The sequence below is a fragment of the Pantherophis guttatus genome, chromosome 6 (genome assembly GCF_059756535.1).
Source record: "Pantherophis guttatus breed Tessera chromosome 6, ASM5975653v1, whole genome shotgun sequence".
NCBI lineage: Eukaryota > Metazoa > Chordata > Lepidosauria > Squamata > Colubridae > Pantherophis > Pantherophis guttatus.
Window position 1 is genome coordinate 51586959 of NC_142068.1, and position 17841 is coordinate 51604799.

A 17841-nucleotide genomic window follows, 5' to 3' on the forward strand; every position below is an offset into this window, starting at 1 on the left:
TGAGAGTTACTGTCATTACAATTACTCTGAGCCATGAGCCTTCATAATTTGGGGTGCTGCGTCTCCCCATTTATTCTACTTGAGCACTGAAGATTTTTTCTTCTTGACTTTTCATGCTGAATATAGTGAGTGGCAAGATAGAAACAGTTTTTTTCATTAGTATTTCATTTGCTTAAGAATGCTTTCTTCCAAGAGAATTGCCTGAATCTTCCTTTATTATCTTTTTGATATTTCTGATAATATCTTTTTGATACTGGGCAGGTCTCTCTTACGTTTTTTGGTCCCAGTAGTTCTATGTTGTGCCTTTTAATTACTATGTTTTTGTGCTACTTTTGAGTCTTACTGAGAGACCTGTTATTTCAGTTTTTGCTGCTTTTAAATATTGTGTTTTTTGGACTATAAAACACACTTCCCCCTCCCAAAGTGGGTGGAAATGTCTGTGCTGGGGGGCAGGGGGATTGGTGTGGCATTGATCAGCTGTTCTAGGTGGCGGAGATTGCTGCCCCTGCCCGTTTGCGGCTCAAAAACTTGAGATTTTATGACATCAAAACTATTCATCCGCATAAAAACAAGGCTCTACAAATACTAAGTGTGCATAGATTGGCTTATATTTTTAAACCAGACATGAAATACAGATTCTGAAAAGTCTTGAGCTTATGGTACTTGTGTAGATCTGTTTCTCCTAACTGCTGCTAATGAGAAATTCTTGGAATGCAATTATACTTATTTGATAAGTAGCTAATGAGTGTTTTGAACATTCTGTGTAATAATAGGGAATTGAAACTCTGAAAATGAACCCTGATTTATTTTAGAAAACAATGTTTATAGTTCTTTCCTGGTGTTACAGTAACTGCAGTAATTAGCATTGGCATGTGATAGACAAAACATTCCTTTATATCAGGCAAATTTTTCTGTTCTTTTTTTCCTGCTGGTATGCAGGATTTTGTTGTTGTTGTTGTAAATGGCTTTCTTTGTGCATCAAGAGAAGGAATTTAATCTTTTAATTAAAAATATGAATCATAACTTATTAACTTATTTTCCTTGAACTGGGCAGTATACACTAAAATGCTCTGGAAGCACATAAAAATAATTGTTTTCAGATTTAAATCATATATAGATATAAAATATTTAGTACTAGTATATAAAGTTCTTTCTATCTCAATAAAAACTTCATCTACTTTGAGTAAGCTAAAATTTGATTTACTATTGCTTCTGAAATAGTCTTTTTTACTTCATCTTTGGATTTTGGGTATTGAAGAGGATACAAAGTTCTGGTTCTTGCTCTTCTGTTGGCCTCAACCATTGTTAATCTATGCTGTAGTAGTGTGTCTTTGATGTTGCCTCTCCATCTTCTTCTGGGTCTGCCTTGTGATCTTTGACCTTCTCCTTTTTTTGTACATACCTTGTACAGTATGGAATCCCATAACATCCTCTCTAGGTAAGCAAACCACTTTATTTGTTGTTTCTGTATGTTGTTTAAGATTGGTTCTATGCCAATTCTTTCTCTTACGGTCTTATTTCTGATTTTATCTCTTCTGGTCACTCCAGCAGCTTTCCTCAAACATCACATTTCCGTGGTGACTACATTTTTATGTTTTATTGTAAGTGTCCTGTTTGGCACTGGTAACCTAGGGCGGGAATGAATATGCTTTGCATGAGATATTTCTTTGTGTTTATCACAAAGGGGAGTAAGCTATCCCAATACTTGGTTCGCCTTACTGCATGTATGTTAATCTCTTCACCCATTTTACCATCTTCGGTGAATGTTGTTCCTAGATATTTGAACTTCGATACTTGTTTTATGCTTGTTTCTTCTATTATTACGTTTAGTAGAAGATCAAATATAACATAGTTGAAAATACACTAGAAAATGAGAATAAATTTTAATCAGAAAATACATGTTGCAGACAATTAAGTAAGAAATCTGTTATTTCATTAATTAATTTGCAAAGGTAAATGAGATGCAGGGGACTTTTACATAAATCCACACACACAAAGATAAAATGTAGAGATTGGGATTATTTCAATATCTATTATATTTCAATATAATGGATGGAAACTGACCAAGAAGAGATTCAACCTAGAAATGAGGAGGAACTTTATGACAATGAAAACAATCAACCAATGGAACAGCTTGCCTTCGGAAGTTGTGGGAGCTTCATCACTTGAGACTTTCAAGAAAAGATTGAACTGCCATTTGTCAGAAATAGTGTAGAGTCTCCTGCTTGAGTGGGGGGTTGGACTAGATGACCTATAAGGTCCCTTCCAACTCTATTAATCTGTTAAAGTTATATCTAACAGGCATGTTCTTTCTTGAAGGGTAATTATACAATCCACTGAGTATTGTTTCAGTCAGGCATCTCCCTCTAGTGGTGGGCCTCCACTAAATTTACACTTTTGTGGCCATTATGATTAGTCATTTGGATTATCAAAGCCTTGTTTAATTCAGTCTTCTACTAAGTATGTAAGTCAGAAGTAAGTTAAAAACAAGTAAATGAATAAGGAAAATAATTGTTAAAGTCTTCATCTAAAGTTAAAGGCTTGCTGAAAAAATGTTCTTAAGCACCTTCTAAATATCAAAATTATAGGAACTGACTGTGCCAAAATGTTAATGAATTTATAATAAATCACATATTTGATTTAAGTCTCTAAAATTAAAAAAGGTGCTGAGATTGTGTTTCCAGAAAAAAGAAGCTATTTAAGTCATTCACTTTTTGTGATTGCATTATAGTAAAGTCTAAAAGGGCAACTTTGCGGGCATAATTTCTAATATGAAACATTTATGAATGTTTATTAATAAGATAGAAAATATTTAAGTCTTTTAACTTCAATTTTTTCCTGTTTCCTGCTTCAAGTTTGGCTAATCTTGATAAATCTAAATATGGATAAAGCTGATTAATACTAGAATTGAAGACTGATCTCAAGGTTATAGCCCAGTCTGGGAAGCTGGAGAAAAAAAAGGAATCCTGAAATAAGGTTGAAACTAAGCACTTCTGTATTGCATGTATGATTTGCCGGCAAGTTACGGAGCACAAATTTAATACTCCAGCATTTGCTATTAAAATCTACAATTTCATTTAATCTTGTACTGAAATTACATGTTGCCTAAAGAAGGAATTCCTTCTTTAGGATTCTTTAAATCATTTCTGTGCTGTGGTGTTAATACTGAACATATGTTATAAATATCAAGTGATATTACTTGCTATTTACACTCAATGAGTCTAACATAGTAAGAATGGTATGCAGAAACATGTGACCTGTCTTCTAGTGTAGCTTGGAGTTTGGGTGTCAGTTTTTTGTTTGTTCAATCAGGAGTATATTGTAAATAGCATGCAGAAAGCAATTATAATATGAATGGAATTTTATAGGAAAATATAGGTATTACACAAAATATATCTTCACTATTGTTTTTCTTGAGACAAAAAAGATATTACAGCTGTTGTATATTACAAAATACAATTTTTGATTTTGTCATCTAATCTCTTGTAAATTCTAGAACTGAAATAGAAGAGAAGAGAATTCTTTATTGGCCAAGTGTGATTGGATACACAAGGAATTTGTCTCCAGTGCATAAGCTCTCAGTGAACATACAAGCAACACATGATAAATCATGATCATAATCATAAAATACAATAATCATAATCATAATATACAACATTCAGTGATAGTCATAGGATACTAAATAGGCAATCAACATAAATCATAAGATACAAACAACGAAGTTGTAGTCATAAGAAGCTAAGGAAATAGGTAATAGGACAGAGGAGAAGGATAATAGTAATACAGTCCTACTGGTGGTTTGACATCCCAGGGCATAAGACAATGTTATGGGAATTAGTTGTTTAGCAGTGATGGCATGGGGAGAAAAAAACCCTGTCCTTGTGTTTGTTTTTGGCGTGCAATGCCCTATAGCGTCATCTTGAGGGAAGAAGTTGAAACAGTTTATGTCCAGGATGTGAGGGGTCTATGGTGCAGTATACAGGTCCTCAATGGAAGGCAGGCTGGTTGCAATTATTTTTTCTGCAGTCCTAACTATCCGTTGAAGCCTGTGTCTGCCTTGTTTTGTTGCTTTGCCAAACCAGACAGTTATCAAGGTGCAAATGACAGACTCAATAATAACTTTGTAGAACTGTATCAACAGCTTCTTGGCAATCTGAGCTTTCTGAGTTGGCGCAGGAAGAACATTTTTATTGTGCTTTTTTGATGACATTTTGTATGTAGGTATCCATTTTAAGTCTTGAGATATTATAAAACCTAGAAACTTGAGTATTGTAAGAGATGGTAGAATAGGAGGGCTTCTTCTAAAATCTACTATCATCTCTACAGTTTTGAGTGTGTTCAGTTCAAGAGTGTTCCGGCTGCACCAAGGGGCCAATTGTAAAACTTCCCATCTGTATGCAGGTTCGTCATCTTCTCAAATGAGACCAATCACTGTTGCATCATCTGCAAACTTCAGTACTTTAACAGAGGAATCCTTTGTGATGAAGTCGTTGGTATAGAGAGAAAAGTAATGGAGAGAGCACACAGCCCTGTGGGACACCTGTGCTAATTGTACAGGTATCTGATGTAATTTTGTCTGGCTTCACCTGCTGCTTCCTGTTAGAAAGTTTATGATCCACTTACAATAGATTCCTGTATTATTTATAATATAAGAGCTAGTTTGGTGTACTAGTTAAGGCATCAGGCTAGAACCTGGGAGACATGAGTTCATTATTTTAGTTAATTTACATTTAGGTAATGAACTACTTAAAAATCTCTCATCAACTATATTCAAAGTTATTTTGTAATACTTGGATTGTTTGACCATGATTATATAATTGTTAAAAATTACACAGAGAATGTTTCACTGATTTTATGCATTTGAATTTTTGTTATATATAAATAAAGCATACTGTTTAGTAATATTAATGCTACTAGCAAGTTATATCAATACACTAATAATATATTTGTATATGTTTGAATAATGATCCTATTTTTTTTTACAAAAGTAAAATTAACGAAGAAATATTAGTGCTTTAGAAAAACCATTCCTATAAATAATAATATATGTAGATTTTTAAAATGTTCTCTCTCCGTCCCTCCCTCCCTCCCTCTTTCTCTCTTCCTCTCTTTCTCTCCCCACTCTCTCCTCTCTCTCTGCCCTCTTTGTATACTAGACATTTGTGCAGTGCTAACTGCCATCATCTCCTAATCCTGATTGTGCAATTATTTTATGGTTTACCTCTCCATATAAAGTTGTTATTGTTTTCGGAATGTGACTTTCTTATAAAGATAGGGAATTGCACTTAATGAAAAGCTTAATTACTATGCTACATTGTATGTAGTAATTTCCTTTTTGGGGGGATGATCTAGAAATGCTATAATAGCATAGCAATAGCATTTAGATTTATATACTGCTTTACAGTGTTTTATAGCCCTCTCTAAGTGGTTTATTGCCCCCAACAATCTGGTTCCTCATTTTACCCACCTTGGAAGGATGGAAGGCTAAATCAACCTTGAGCCTGGTGAAATTTGAACTCCCAAATTGCAGGCAGCCAGCAGTCAGCAGAAGTAGCCTGCAGTACTGCACTCTAACCACTGCACAACTTCATTGAATTATGCAATGTACAAAGACTGTAGCTTTTAATTTTTTTATGTATTCAATAAATATCCAGAGCATAAGGCACTAAGAGTTTCTGGTCACAAATCGGTATTCTGTTAAATGGATGAGGTTTTTTTGTTCTTCTCCTTACAACCTAGGTTGCAAACAGATTTACTATTCTGCAACTTGGAAGTTATTCTCAAAATGTAATTCAAAGATAATTTGTTCCTAGAAAGATAGTGGAGTTTTTTTTTAAAGCACATAATTTGCTATTGATTTTGGCATTGAATCAGCAATTGTTAGATTATTTTTGTGGTAATTTTATTGAACACTACAATGTAAAATATAAGAACTAATAGAAACTAAAAAAAGAAAAGAATAAAAAAGAAAAATACATGCCAGATATCAAAAGGGGGGGAGGGGGAGAGACCCAATCCAAAACCCTTGTCTAGGTAATTAAATGTAAAAGGAAAATGTCTTCCTCTCCTTTCCTAACTGAATAAATACTACAGTACATAAAACAATCCAAGACTTTCTGCTAAATTGGCAAGCTCACTTTCTAATCTGTTTTTTCATAAGAATCCATTCTTTGTGCTTTGTCTACCAACTGAGTCCTCCATATTACACCTCAAATGGAACTTTATATTTTAAACAGTACGCTTAGAGATTAGAGAGCACTTCCATATCGACTGGTTTAATTTTATTTATTTTTATTTTTTTTTATTTATTTATTTGTTGAGTACGTATTAGATAATATACATAAGTATAAGCATGAATTTTAATACATAAAATGAATACAATTAAAGAGAACATTAGGACAGGGATGGTAGGCATGTTGGTGCTCTTATGCATGCCCCTTACAGACCTCATAGGAATGGAGTGAGGTCAACAGTAGCCAGTCTAAGGTTAAAATTTTGGGGGTTTTGGTAGAGTCAGGTAGTGCATTGCAGGCATTGACCATTCTGTTGCTGAAGTCGTATTTTCTGCAATCGATTTTGGAGCGGTTCACTTTAAGTTTGTATCTATTGTGTGCTCATGTATTGTTGTGATTGAAGCTGAAGTAGTCATTGACAGGTAGGAGATTATAGCAGATGATTTTATAAGCTATGCTTGGGTCATACCGAAGACAGCATAGTTCTAAATTTTCTAAGCCCAAAATTTCAAGTCTGGTGGCATAAGGTATTTTGTTGCGAGCGGAGGAGTGGAGAACTCTTCTTGTGAAATATTTCTGGACACATTCAATTGTATTAATATCTGATATGCAGTGCGGGTTTCAGACAGATGAGCTGTATTCAAGAATTGGTCTAGCAAATATTTTGTATGCTCTGGTTAGTAGTGTAATATTACCGGAGAAGAAGCTATGCAAGATTAGGTTTACAACCCATAATGCCTTTTTGGCAATGTTGTTACAGTGGGCTTTGGCTGCCTTGGGGAACACCGCTATTAACAGGTGCAGGATTTGATAGGGCACTCCCTATTTTGACCACTTGTTGTCTGTTTGACAGGAACGCGGTTATCCAATTATGGAGGGGTCTGGAGATGCCATAGGATTTTAGTTTTAGAAGTAGTTTGTCATGTACCACTGAATCAAAGGCTTTACAGAAGTCTATGTAAATTTCATCTATTGCTTTGCCCTGATCAAGATTTGTATGTTTTTGCAGTGAAGAAGTTGTAGATTACAGGATAATTTACTTCTGAAACCAAATTGTTTATTAGAGAGTAGGTTGTTTGTTTTTATGTGGAGGGTAATGGATTGGTTGATGATTGATTCCATGACTTTGCAGGTGACGCAGCATAAAGAGATTGGTCTGTAATTTTCGACTAGCCTGGTGTCTCCCTTTTTGAAGATAGGGATGACTATGGCTAGTGACCATACGTTGGGTAGGGAGCTGGTCCTGAAAGATTTTTCGAACATTATGCTTAGGGGTTCTGCTATAGCAGTAGAAAGCTTTTTTAAGAAGTATGCACATAGTCCATCAGGTCCAATAGGTAGAGATGGTTTTAGTCTATGTAGTGCCTTTTCAACATTATCTTCTGTGAAATCTATTTGTGTTAGATCGTTGTAGTTATTAGTGGTATGACTAGGGAATGTTGGGCATGTTTACAAAGACTGAGCCGAAGAATGTGTTATCCTTTGTGCTACAGGGAGCTACCAAGGGATTCAGGAGTTACTGGCAGATACACAATATATCTTTCATAGAACTGCACACAATGAGAAAGGAAATAAAAGTATAAAAGCAATGAGAACAAACATGCATTTCCCCATATAATCTATTATTCATGGTTTATTAATTTAATTAAATTTATAAAATATAAAGTAGGTTTTGAGACCCTCTGGGGCTGAACCACTAGATAAAATGAACTGAATATATAAACAGAATGAGAACTTTATATAGAATTTTACTCTATTCCACATCTCTAAAGTTGCAAGTATAATTGTCTTAACTCTTTGTGCGAGCCAGGACTGGATGTCTATGTTGGGCGAACATAACTAATTTTAATTAAATATTTTTTTATTTCCCCCATCTCCATCCTAGTGGAGTGAGACAAAGTAAATCTCTCACTTTATGTTCCAAATAATTCATAAATTGATAATTACATGTTGCCAATTACTTTTTTTGCTCCCAAACGTCAGATGAAAAGAATGACTCCATATCACTCTTTTGCTGGTCACCATTGGCTGTATAATTGTGCTTTCAAACTTTTTGTGAAGATATATTTGGACTTCTGAAATTGATTATACCTACTGTCCCAGTTTCTCTAACTCCATTGAAAATAACCTCCAAGGCATTAGAATTATTTTGTAGATTAGAACTCAAAAGTACCAATGTAAAAGGAAATGTTCATTGTGCCACAACCCTGTTGAACTTACAAAGAAACATTGTATGCCAGTGAAAATTATTTGTGAGACAGCTCTTCAAATAGTGAAAAAATAAAATATTTAATAATGCAATTTGGGCTTCAGTTTAGTCATTAGCAAAGCCCCTTAACTGCAATTCATACATTATATGGATTTATAGTTTTATACAAACATTGATAATGACAACCATGATTGAATGTCACTGTTTTCTGTGCTAGAAAATAATTTTTTCATTTGTAAGATTCACATATACAAATTTGACTAAATCGAGCAGATTTATTGTTCTTTAGTTACACTTCTCTTAGTATTTTAGCTTGCAAGCTTCTTTTTGACGTCCCATTCGTCTTCATAAATGAAATGACTGTTGCAAATACTTCATAAGATGACAATTACATATCATCAATTACTTTCTTTGCTTCCAAGGATTTAATAAGGATGCCAGGAATAATATTGTTCCTCTTAGTCATAATTTGGTGGAAAATGCCTACAGATGACATTGATCAAAGACAAATTAAAATTATTGCCTATTACTTTACAGTGCTGCCAAACTTCTGGACAAGAATATATTTACTGTCAACACCGCAAATCCACTGCTTCCTTCTTCTGCAAGTCTTCATTTGGCTCAGCTTCAGGCACAGCTTACACTACACAGACTAAAATTGGCTCAGACAGCAGTGAACAACAACACAGCAGCTGCAACTGTCCTGAACCAGGTTCTTTCTAAAGTGGCCATGTCTCAGCCACTTTTCAATCAATTAAGACACCCTTCCATGTTTAATACTCTTCCAGGACATGCTGTAGGTCCTGGGGCCACCAATACTAGATTTCCACCTGGTGGAATACATTTTCCAACACAGAACCCATCTTTGACGGCCCATGGTGGAACTCTGGGGTCAGTAAGTAACCTTCCAAATCAAAATGTCAGTACTGTAGTCCTAAACCCTTTTGGGGGTGTAATTTCTCAAACAACTGGACAACAAGCTGTATCTATGGGTCTAAATAAAACTAGTGCCTCCTCTACCACAAGTGGATGTTATGATTACAATGAACAGCTTTTCTCCTCTGATGCTGGTCAATGCTGCCAACAGAGCTTTATAACCAGTGGTTCTCATCCAGTCCCAGTGTCATCTGGAAATGGAATGTCTGAAGGCCAACTGGGATTTCAGAAAGAGTTTTATGGAGCTATGTCTAAAGGCCAGCATACAACCTGTACACAGTCTTTGACATCTGCTGCTGACTCTCAAAATTCTCATCAGAATCAAAAAGGAAAAATGGGTTCTATAGTACATGAAAGAGATACAAGCAATCAATGGGAAAATCCTTCTACTTTCTCTAGTCAAAATAAAATTGACATTATGCCCAATGCCAATGTGTGGCCATCAACAAATGTCCCATACGAAGTAAGGAGTGATCTCTATAACCCTGAAGAACCAACACCAGATACAAAATTTAGCACTGGTACTCCATGTTTTTTCAGCAGAACTAAAAATGGTAAACAAAATTACAGTAACACACAAACAAGACAGAAACAGGAACCTGTTACTTCTGGATTGCCAGTGAGGCCTCTTCAGTCCCATGAATTAAATGACTTTCATAGTATTGCACCTCTTAGCTTCCCACACATTTGTACATTATGCAGTAAGAAGGTATTTGACCTTAAGGTAAGTTTGTTTCAGATTTGGACCTTCTTGTTAAGTTGTCTCTTTCCAGATAATAAGTGTTTCGTTGCTTAAGAACTATCATACCTGGGTTACTTTATCAATAGAATCAATGCATTATATTTTTTCTGACAGGATATATGTATTTTTAATTTTAAAAGTGATAAAACAAGTTTATATCTAAAATCACAAGGTATGCTGTTCTATATCTTGCCATGGTACTATTGTAATTATTATAGTTAATAATTTCTGATACTATTCTACATGCATATGCATTTGATGTTTTACTAACATTTGTAAATGAAAAGATGAAATGTCATTAGAATTGCCTGGAGAATTTTAATGTGGGTAAAATAACTACCACCAGATTAAATTTGTTCTACATCATTGATATGTAACATTAATATTCCATCCATAATATTGCAAATGATAAAGATCTGACTATTTTACATTGGTAATTGTCACAACTCTGTGCAAACACTCAAATTTATATTCCTCCCAAAATCACAAATCCCACTCCATAAAGACTGGATTCTAGAAAATGTGCACTTTTGTTCACGTGTGTCCAGTGACATTTCTCTAGATGGGATTAACATAAATTGAAATTGTTTTCTTACCCATAGAAACATCACCTAATTATACAGAGTAATGGACTTGAATAATTTATGGATTTACTTGACTAAATGAATGATTTAAGGTCTTCATTTTGGCCACCCTATTTTTCAAAATATAACATCTTTTCTTTTATCATAACTTGATGAATGGTATAGAATTTTTTTCATAAAAATGACAAAGTACTATGGATATAGCACACAAGATGTATCTTTTCTGGTAATTCATTCTATCTTTCTTGTTCTTTTAATTGAGGACTGGGATCAGCACATTAAAGGAAATCTTCATATTCAGAATTGCTTGACTTTCTCAGAGAAGTGAGTAGTTGAAATATATATCAGTGCATCATCTTTAGTCTTTTATATTTGTATCTAGTGAATGAATATATATCTTCACACATACACACTTACTCATGCTCAGAAAACAATATAAGAAACAGAATTATTTTCAAAAGAAAAAAATATTGTGACTGACAATCTATGACAAATGTAATATTAAGATACAGCTTTGAAAGTGAGATTTCTACTTGCCTAAACTGGGCTTCATACCAATAGATGATCTCCCTTAATCATTTTGTGTACATGTTAAACAGGAGAGGTGAAAGGCTTCAATTTGGAGGCACTCCACTTTGCAAGACCCTAGGTCAGTGTTGGCAAACCTTTTTGGCACTGAGTGCTGAAATGGGAGAGAGCGCGTGGGCAGGGGGGAACTCCCGAAACCAGAAGAACAGCTCCCCGACGCATGCATGTGGGAGCACCAGAAACCGGAGGAGCAGCTCCCTTTTGTGCATGCAGGCGCCGGGAATCTGAGCTTCTGGTTTCTGGCGTGCACATGCACACCATCACCTGGTCTTCCAGTTTCTGGCACACATGCATGCACAAAGACCAGCTGGCCAGTGCGCACATACCGGAAGCTTTGTTTTCCAGCGCATGCATGCACACCAAGGAGCTGCTTTTCCAGTTTCCGGTGCTCCTGCGCACATGAAGACCAGAAGAGCAATGGGTTCCCGGAGAGATGGCTCTGCATGCCACTTCTGACACGCGTGCAATAGGTTCGCCATCACAGCCCTAGGGCATGACTTGTCTTTCCCCACCCACCCTGTCTGGAATGACTGTAGAGGAAGGAGAACCACCACATTGCCTCCCACTCCAAAACCTTAAGTTGATCCATAATACCATGGTCAATGATATTGAAAGCCAGGGAGGACCAGAATGGTTATACCACCTCTATCCCAAGCCTTCCAAAAGTCATCAACAAGCACAGTCAATGCTATTTCAGTTCTGTGCTCTGGACTGAACCCGGATTGAAAAGATAATCTGCCTCATCCAGGGCCCACTGTAGTTGTGTACCAACCTCTCAGTAACTTTCCCTAAAAAAGGAAAGACTGAGTGAAAGTTGTTTAACACTGTTGAGTTCAAACATCGCCTCCTGAGAAGAGGCACAACACTGCCTCCTTCAAAGAGTCACTTTCAATGGGCAGCAAAATTAATAAATAAATAAAGCAGATGACACCACCCCTTCTTGAAAAGAGGCATTGATCATTGCTTGGACCCAACAACATACTACCTCCTGGGTGGCCTTTATCAATTAAAAGGGCATGGGAAACTAGCTCGAACTCCTCCCAGATAACAAGATACAGATGTAACCCTGTCACGTCCAAAAGATTTGCCCAGCTAGAGCCCAACTCCAAGGGAAGTTGAGCAACTTTATCTGACATGTTTAGAATATTCGTCACAGCAACCTTCCAAGGGTTTACCCAGCTCCTTTTTACCTAGGAGGGACCTGGCCACCAAAACAGGACTGCTGGTTGGTAGTTGCAGGTGCGATGAGAGTAGAGAACTAGTTACACTAAATTGCTTTTATTGCCACAAGTTAAGTCCTAATGTAGGGTATTTCCTGTGCTCAGTCAGTCCCATTCTTTGTCTTCCTCCAATAGTGCTTGAGTATCTCATGTCACTTCATTTTTTGGAACAGCTCTGTAAAACATGGTGCTCTATGAAATCAATGTAGACAGAGAGTGTGGTTCATGGCCCCCCATTCCAAGCTGTGACCAGGACTCTGGTGAGCTTTTGACCAGAGCTTCGGAAAGAACCTCACATTCCCTTTAAAACACACTTGGCCTGGGTAGGCAAGTTGAATAGACTCCACTTGCCTGACATAGGAGGTGGCTGTGGAGAATTCTAGGGCGAAGAGAGCGTGGTCCCTCTGACAAGAGACTGATACTAATGTCCCACAAAACCAGATCATAACACCACTATCAAGGCAAACACAAGATCTATTGAGTGACACCTCCCCCCCCATGTGAATAGGACTATGGATAAGTTGGACAAAGTCCATGTCTGCCATCGTGACCATGAACACCTGCACTATCTCAGACCCCCTTCCCAGAGCAGCAGATTGAAATACCCCCATACTATAAGCCTAGGGAACGCCACTGGCAGCCCAGACACAGAATCCAAGAGTGCAGACAGGCATGCTGCTACACTGCACAGTAGAAGATAAATGAGTAGCAAACCATACTGCTCCCATGGCCCAACCTTTTATATCCAGTGATGTTGGGAGCAGGATAGATTGCAGATACTCTACTACAGATATTTTTGTGAAGTCTAACTACGCTGTTCTTAACAAAAGCAGAAGGAATGTTCACTGAATTCAGATAACAATTCTCTTGTATCTAAATTCAGTTTATGCTTCAGTTTTATTTATATTTTAATTATAACTCTAATCATTTATTTTGTATTTTCCAGCTGTTTTCCATGGTTATTTATTGGTTGAAAAATTTTAAAAGATTCCAAGAATAGCCAGTTGTACTAACTTAATGTTAAGTTTGATGTTTAGAATAATTTCATAATTTCTGTTACTGGTGTGGTATTATTGTATTTCTTCAGTACAACATTTGTGGTAACTAAGCTCATTAAGATCCGACCCATGTATTCTTATTCTACATCTGAATTTCAATTTTTGTTTCTTTTTTTAGCACTGACATACATTGTATGTTGCATTCAGCAGCAAAAGGAGTATTGCATTCTTCCTCTCCAAATAATAAAAGTGTGTTCAATGTGTCTGGTACTGAAGGTAAATCATTCAAGTAATACACACACACACACACACACACACACAAACACACACACACACACACACACACACACTGTGTTTCCCCAAAAATAAGACAGGGACTTATTTTCTTTTGACCCCCGAATAAGGGCTTGGCCTTATTATCGGATGCTCTTATTATTTTGGGGGTGCAGGAGGCGATGAGTGTGAGACTAGATGTCCTGTCGCTGCCATCGCCTGCCCTTCCTGTTCTTCACGCCGGCTGAGTGGCCCAACATGTCCCACCACACCCCAATGGCAACAGCTGCTTCCCTTCCCCACTGTCTCTTTATCGAGAGGGGTTGTAGGTGGGGTGGGCGAGAAGTGGGACGCACGTCTTATCTTTCCAGCTCCGTCGTGTTCCTCGTCATTGTGTCCAGAGAAACACGCTGTAAAAGAAAACCTCGCAAGTTCAATCAAACTTCTCGAACTCGCGATAAAGTTTTCTTTTACAGCGTATTTCCCTGGACACAACGGTGAGGAAAGAGATGGAGCTTGAAAGGTAAGACATGCGTCCTGCTTCTCGCCCGCCCCACCTCCCACTTCCAAATTGCATCCCTAAAGGGGGTGGGTGGATAAGCAAGGGGCATGAGTCCTACCATGCTCTGCGAGGGGGGGGGAGAAGAGATGGCAAGGAGAGCCATGTCTTGCTCCACGCCTCTTGCTTCTCCCCCGCCCCTCTGCCACCCCTCTCGATAAAGAGACGGCAGGGAAGGGAAGCAGCCAGGCTGCTGTTGCCATTGGGGTGGGATGGAACGTTTTGGGCTGCTCGGCCGGCGCAAAGAATGGGGAGGGGAGGGCATGTCCCCCTCCTTGCCCTTCTCCGGCCTCACCTCCTCAACTCATTTTGGTTGCGCGGCAAGTAACCAGAGGAAATGGCGGGCCTGGCTGTGCATATATGTAAGTAGTTGGTGGGGGGGCTTATTTTGTGGGGGTGTTTTATATTATCGCATACACTGAAAAGCCTGATTGGGCTTATTATCCGGACATGTCTATTCTTCCTGGTTATATCTTGAAGTAATAAGTTAGCTTAGCTTTCTGTAAATTCCTCAGACTTTCATCATTCATTCATTCATTCATTCATTCATTCATTCATTCATTCATTCATTCATTCAATTTCTATAGCTGCCCAACTCAACCAAGTAACTATGGATGGTTTATAATTCTAAAATTACAAAACAATTAAAGCAATTTAAAAAACATTAAAACAATAAAAACAAAATAAATAGATGCAAACAGCAGTCATCACTAGAGCAATTACTATCAAGAGTAACTGAAATTATTTTACTCTGTCAAAATCTATGTTTAAGGAAATGCCTTCTTCTTCTTTTTTTTTTTTTGCATATATATAATGGTAGATTTTCATGGAATATGTGTCATTTCTTTAGATTACCCTTTAAATGCTGAGTCATACAATTCTACATCTTCATTTGGCCAGTCAAGTTCCACATTCTCTTACGTACCACCTGGTGGAAATGTGAGTATTTTTATTATAGTTGGTTGCACAATCAGCCATCTGTTTAGACTGGATTTGGAATTTTTATTCATCTATGGAATCCTTTCTAAGGGCCTGACATAGGCAGATGTTGTTGTTTGATGGTGTTAAAGATATTGTCACAGGATGCAAGCTGTTCCAAGTAAAGCTGCCTTTTGCAATTGACAGATGGTGATTTTGTCAATGCCACAGGCATTCAAGTGGTACTCCAGATGTTTTGGGATTGCACCCAAGGTGCCTATTACAATTGGTTGCTTTCTTTTGCCACAGTTGTTCTACTTTTATTTACAGGCCTTTGTATTTTGTTGTTTTCTCCAGTTCTTTCTCTTTTCTTCTGCTATTTCCAGGTATTGCACTGTCCACTATCAAAACCCTTTGACTTTCTCATTGATAATTGTTAAATCCGGAGTGTGGCAGGTGCTTATCTGTATTTTCAAGTCCCAGAGCACTTTAGCTTTTCATTTTCCGTTCCTTTTTTGATCCCACTGTTCTTGCTTGCAGGCAAATTGTATTTCCTTCAGATTTTCCAATGCTTCATTGTTGCTACTTTGTCATGCCGTTGCTTGTAGTCATTCTGTCCGCTCTTCTTCCAGCAGCTAACTAAGTGGTCCACTGTTTCTTCAGCTTCTTTGCAAAGATGGCATTTATTGCAAGTTCCTGTCTTTTCAATTCTGGCTTTGAATGTATTTGTTCTTAAGACTTGGTCTTGTACAAACAGAATTAGTTCCTCTGCCTCTTTCTTTCCCACTCTTTCTGGCCATTGTCAGCTCTTCTTGTTATCTGTTTTGCCTTCTAGGTTTTTTTAAAGTACTGGTCATGTAACACTTTGTCTTGCCTTCCCTCTTTTCTATTCTTCATTTGGTCTTTCTTGTAAACCAGTTTGGTCTCTCCAGTATTCACTAAACCTCCATGGTATACTAGCTTCTGTGTATTTTCACTGTCCTTCAGTGAAAATAGCAATAGCAATAGCACTTAGACTTATATACCGCTCCGTAGTGCTTTTACAACCCTCTCTAAGTGGTTTACAGAGTCAACATATTGCCCCCAACAATCTGGGTCCTCATATTACACACCTCGGAAGGATGGAAGGCTGACTCAACCTTGAGCCGGTGAGATTTGAACTGCCGAACTTGAGTAGCCTGCAGTACTGCACTGTAATCACTGTGCCACCTCGGCTCTATTGAAGATGCAGTGATGGACATTCCAGTAGCCTTTTTTCTTCTTCACTATAGTCCACCACACAGTCATCCAGAAGTTTAGAATGGATTTGGCATTTTTATCCACTTACCAAGTTCTTCCTGAAGACTGGAATTCCACTGGAGTCACTTTCTGTTCCATACTGAAATTGCTCCTGGAGACTGGGTTGCATGTTAGAGATAAGCCAGATTCTTTATCAAAGCTACAAGGAAAAATATGACTTAAACCAAAATTAAAAAATGCCATATAAAGAAATTCAGGGAGAGACATCTTCCTAATTCACATAAGTATAAGACGAGATGGGGAAATAAAGCACAGACCATCTTGCAGAGTCTGTTACTGTAGCCAATATTAATAAACAAAGTTTTAACTATCACAAGGAACATCTCAGCTGCCATATTGAGTCAGTCAGTGTATTCTACACTGGGCCTAAATTATCAAGATGACAGAGAGAAACTGCAATACAAATTTCATCTCTTTAAACACCACAATCTTTAAACACCATATCTATTTAATAACAAAAAAAAAATCCTTTATAGGAAGCTGTGGTAAAGTGAATAAAGTTAATAAGAAATGAGAGAGAATGATAGTATTGTATAATTTACATATTTTTTTTGTGTAATAATGGAATTATCCTGATATTAAGTAGTACCCATTATTTGACAGAATACAAAGGAAAGCCAACAATCCAAAGTAATTCCATCTTTCTTTTTTGAATACAGATTCTTTAAAATGTAACTCTGTTGGTTCTCATTGGGTGCATTGCCTCCTTTTAGAGGAATCAAGCTCCAGAGTGTTAACTGGCAGGATCTTAAGTCAGCATTCAAAGCCTGTTCATGTTCTTTAGTTGCAAAGATGTGATCAAGTCATTCTCCTTAGTCTCAAATTTCAGTTGCTACTCAAGGCTAAGGGTAAGACACTAATGAAGTGTGAAGCTGTGTTGCCTTTTCAGCACAGATATCAAACGTCGCTTCTCGGGTAAATGTATAATATTCATAGTTATCCGTGGGGGCCAGAGAGTGTGAGCAAATGGCAAAATATGAGTCACAACAACATGATGCAAACCATGTGACTTATCTACTTGCCCCTGATATTTCATTATTTTTTTTATCATTGTGATGTGTACTAAGACATTGATGGTACAGTTATCTCCGGGAGTATTAGAGAAATGGGATGTGTTTTTAGACCTGGATGATATATGCATAGTGATTAGTAGAACGGTGGATTTATAGATTTCTCCAAAGTATTGTTGCAGTCTGTACCTTACATAAAAGTGTTATTTATATATCTTTCAATATACAATTACATGATAGTATTAATTTTTAACCAGATTCTTTGGCTACAA

At 37.2% G+C, this 17841-nt stretch overlaps 1 protein-coding gene across 3 annotated transcripts in view; it reads left to right on the forward strand.

The window, feature by feature from the left end:
• The window catches only part of RBM20 (RNA binding motif protein 20), an 88797-nt gene that overhangs the window by 51154 nt on the left and 19802 nt on the right, over window positions 1-17841 (forward strand). For 2 of the 3 annotated variants that reach the window (XM_034440077.3, XM_034440078.3), the window contains exons 2-5: window positions 8980-10102; window positions 10967-11028; window positions 13689-13786; window positions 15193-15281. In XM_034440077.3, the coding sequence (XP_034295968.2) occupies window positions 8980-10102; window positions 10967-11028; window positions 13689-13786; window positions 15193-15281 (1372 nt within the window). Of the gene's footprint in view, window positions 1-4401; window positions 4558-8979; window positions 10103-10966; window positions 11029-13688; window positions 13787-15192; window positions 15282-17841 lie in introns of all 3 variants that reach the window. The other variant, XM_087872883.1, reaches the window with a different exon arrangement.